This window comes from Dipodomys ordii, unplaced genomic scaffold (assembly GCF_000151885.1).
Source record: "Dipodomys ordii isolate 6190 unplaced genomic scaffold, Dord_2.0 Scaffold2, whole genome shotgun sequence".
NCBI classification, from domain to species: domain Eukaryota; kingdom Metazoa; phylum Chordata; class Mammalia; order Rodentia; family Heteromyidae; genus Dipodomys; species Dipodomys ordii.
Genome location: NW_012267218.1, coordinates 17,886,685 through 17,890,467, shown reverse-complemented (window position 1 = coordinate 17,890,467; position 3,783 = coordinate 17,886,685). Strand labels below are relative to the sequence as shown.

Here is a 3,783-nt window from a genome sequence, read left to right as displayed (position 1 = left end):
AGGAAGGAAGGAAGGAAGGAAGGAAGGAAGGAAGGAAGGAAGGAAGGAAGGAAGGAAGGAAAGAAGAAAAGAAGAAAAGAAGGAAAGAAATAGAAAACATCTGCCTTTGTGGTAAATATGCCTGTTAAGGATGTGTGCCTTGAGGTGATGAAGGGTCCTACACCCTGATTGTATCAGTGGTAACAGGATTCTACACCTGAGATTTTAAAAAAGGATTAAACTATACAGGTACACTGATGGCATGTAAGGTGAGGGTGGTAAAATCTGTAAAATCCTGTGAATTAGACCAATGCCAATTCCCAATTTTCATATTGAGTGGTAATTATGCAAAATATTACCACTGAAGGAAGCTGGTTTTGTTTGGAAATATTCTATGAATCTACAATTATTTCAAAATAAATTTTTTTTTGGTCAATCATGGGGCTTGAACCCTGGGCTGGGGCGCTGTCCCTCAGCTCTTCAGCTCAAGATGAGCGCTCTACCGCTTGAGCCACAGCGCCACTTCTGGTTTTCTAGTGGTTTATTGGAGCTAAGAGCCCCACGGACTTTCCTGCCCAGGCTGTCTGAACCGTGATCCTCAGATCTCAGCCTCCTGAGGAGCTAGGATTGCAGGTGTAAGCCACCGGCACCCGGCTCAAAATAGATTTTAATCCAGTTACATTATTTCCATTTAAAATTATAACTATGGATCATAAAATAAATGCTATCTTGAATAAAAAGCTGAGCACTATTGGTTCACACTTGGAATCCTAGGGGTCACTTATATAACTGAAATTGGGAGTCTCATAGTTAAAGGAGAGCCTGGAAACATACATGAGACCCTTTATCAACCAAAAACTGGGTTCAGTTGTGCATGCCTTAGACCAAACTACAAAAGGTTGAGATGAAAAAGATTACATTCCAGGCCCAGGCAGAAAAGTTCAAAAGAACTCTTTACAGCCCATAGCTGGGCTCAGGAACTCCTGCCTGTCATCCTAGCAGGAAACGTAAAATAGTGGGATCACTGACTGGGGTAAGCCTGGGCAAAAAGCAAAATCCTATCTCAAAAACAATGAGTGCAGCAAAGGGCCAGAGGAATAGAATACCTGTCTAGTAAGACACCGAGATCAAACTTCAGTGTTACCCCTCAAAAAAGAAATAATAATAATAACAATATGTACTATCATCAAATTCACGCAAAATACTATCCAATCTATTCTTTAGTTCTATGTAGAAATAAAGGCGGAAGAAATCACACTTTATCAAAACAGCTTAGAGGCCTATACTGGTCATAATTATAATGTAATATTACCAGACTCAACTCCAGAACACAAACTTGAGGTCATAACATAGCTTGTTTTCTATAAAGGCAGTATAAAAACACTATTCAAGTTTGTATGTGGAGAAGACAAAAAGCTATCGTTGGCAATAATAGGTAGAAAAAAAATGATATGCAGGAAAGAACAGCAGTGCAGTTTTACCCTGTCATTTGGTATCTTGTGCTCCTATTTAGATCTACTCATTTGCAAATTGAGTTGTCTGGCTGATGAACTGCCTTTTAAGGCTAACATGCTGGACTCTACATGTCCACAGACATAAATATATGATAAAGATCCTAATATATAGTGACAAGAAAGATGTTTTCTGAACAAGGTGACTAACTACGTTTCTGTGTATGTTCCAAGAGGAAGCAGTAAAGGGTACCAGAGCCATCAAAGCAGCCATCAAGCAGCTCCACATGGAAGCATATAAAGATTTCACTAAGTTCTAATAAATGATCTGAGGGACACTTTTCAAGGTACCCAGCAACCACTACTGGTCCTGAACTACATAATTTCTTGAAAGATAGTATCTTACTTGACTCTTCTCAGTTTCAGTTTGCTGTAGCTTATTTTTCATTATTCCCTCAGTTTCCTCTGCTTTAGCTTCTTGTTTCTTCAATGCCTAGGATGGAAGATATAGAAAGATGTATTATCCCAGAAAAATTATAGAACTAAAGTTGCTATGAAGGCTTACAAGAAAAAAGGTCTGAGAAGAATACCATTAAGGAGTAGCAAAGCTACAAATAAATTACAACTTACTCATTCTCTGAAGCACATAGAACACTCCAGTGGGTTCAAATATGAACAACACAATGCCTTTTGCTTCCTAACCATATTCCACTTAGTTTCATTTTTTCCTCATCTTTAGGTAACAGTTGTCTTGGAAATAAACCAAGTTTACTGCACATACTGAAATAACAGCATTGAAGAACTGCATTTAAGCCAATATTTATTCTTTATTATTTATCTGTGCAACACCTTAAATTTAACACCCAATGAGGTTTGCAAATTCTGTAAATATACTGTCCACAACAAAGACATATGCATATAGTCTTATCATTGTATAGGTAACATTTAACCACATAACCTAACTAGCTATTCCCACTACACTTCATCTGGAGAAAAGAAATTCTTCTTTCTACAGATTCGTCTTTGTAATACAAAGGAAAGGAACTTTTCAAGACAATACAACTTTTCAACAGTGAATCATATTTCTCTGGGTTTATTTATATGTTAAAATTAATATTAAGAAAGAAAATAATATTAGATATAAATGTTCATATTATCTATAAGGTATTCCATTTGTTTAATAATTTTTGAGAATTTTAACCCTTAGACTTAGCAAGATAGATGGATAGATAGATAGATAGATAGATAGATAGATAGATAGATAGATAGATAGACAGACAGACAGACAGATATGTAAATACCAAAGTAGTTGAGAAAACCCAAATTGTCTGCCCAGACCTTTTCCAACAAGTACTATAGGAAAGCAAAATACATTCAAACCTGATTTCATATAAGTATACCAAATCACATCAATTTTCACTAAGTTACACATTCAATGCGTTATCTCCTAAATCTATTCACTGTTTGTCAGGCGCCTTGCTGGAACTGCCAATACATGCACATAAAAAATAAATATGGACCCCTTACCTATAAAAATTAGCTCCCTCTGTAATGACTCTTACTCCTCACTAGTAAAATAGCAATTAACTAGGAAGCCAGACAAGTATCTTCAAAATAAATAATTGGATAAACATAATATTATAACACTTTGATAGTGTTTAATATGTCCAGCCATTCTTCTTCTGACACATACTAAATAAAGACATTATGCATGTTAAATGCATATGGTATTAGGCTTGTTTTATCAAAGAGCATATTGGACACAGGGGGTAAATAGTTAGGAACAGAGGCATTCAGCTGCCTTCCTCTGTGTGTGTGTGTGTGTGTTATATAAATTTTTATTGTAAAAATACTGTACAGAGGGGTATACAGTTACATGAGTAGGGTAATGAGTACATTTCCTATTGAGCATTGTTACCACCTCCCTTTGTTTTTCCCCTACCAACCTTTCCCTCCCCACCTCCCCAACTCCTCCCTTCCCACACCCCTCTCCAACATGTAAAGGTTGTTTTCAGCATAGTGTCCTGAACATCTCATCATCACAATAGGCCAACCTGCATCTTCAGTTAAGCATTCCACAATATCCCTTCCTCTCCCCAAATTACAGAAATGTATATACAAGATGCAGAACACCAGAATCAAATACAGTGAAAACAGGGGTTATACCATGGGGGAAGAACTTACAAAAGAAACAAAATAATCACATATTGCATTATAAGTACATTAAAAACAATAGCAAGAAAGAAAAAAACCACTTATGTCTCTGTCTTGGGGTACATTTCCTTTAACATCATCTTTTTTTTAATTTAATTTTATTTTATTTGTGAACATACTGTACAGAGGGGTTACAATT

At 36.3% G+C, this 3,783-nt stretch overlaps 1 protein-coding gene across 1 annotated transcript in view; it reads right to left on the bottom strand.

The window, feature by feature from the left end:
- Cep128 (centrosomal protein 128kDa) overlaps positions 1-3,783 on the bottom strand; it is a 294,901-nt gene that overhangs the window by 214,978 nt on the left and 76,140 nt on the right. Inside the window, exons 10-11 of the mRNA XM_013013420.1 lie at positions 1,837-1,923; positions 1,086-1,089 (exon numbers count right to left, since the gene is read on the bottom strand). Of these exons, the coding sequence (XP_012868874.1) occupies positions 1,086-1,089; positions 1,837-1,923 (91 nt within the window). The remainder of the gene's footprint in view (positions 1-1,085; positions 1,090-1,836; positions 1,924-3,783) is intronic.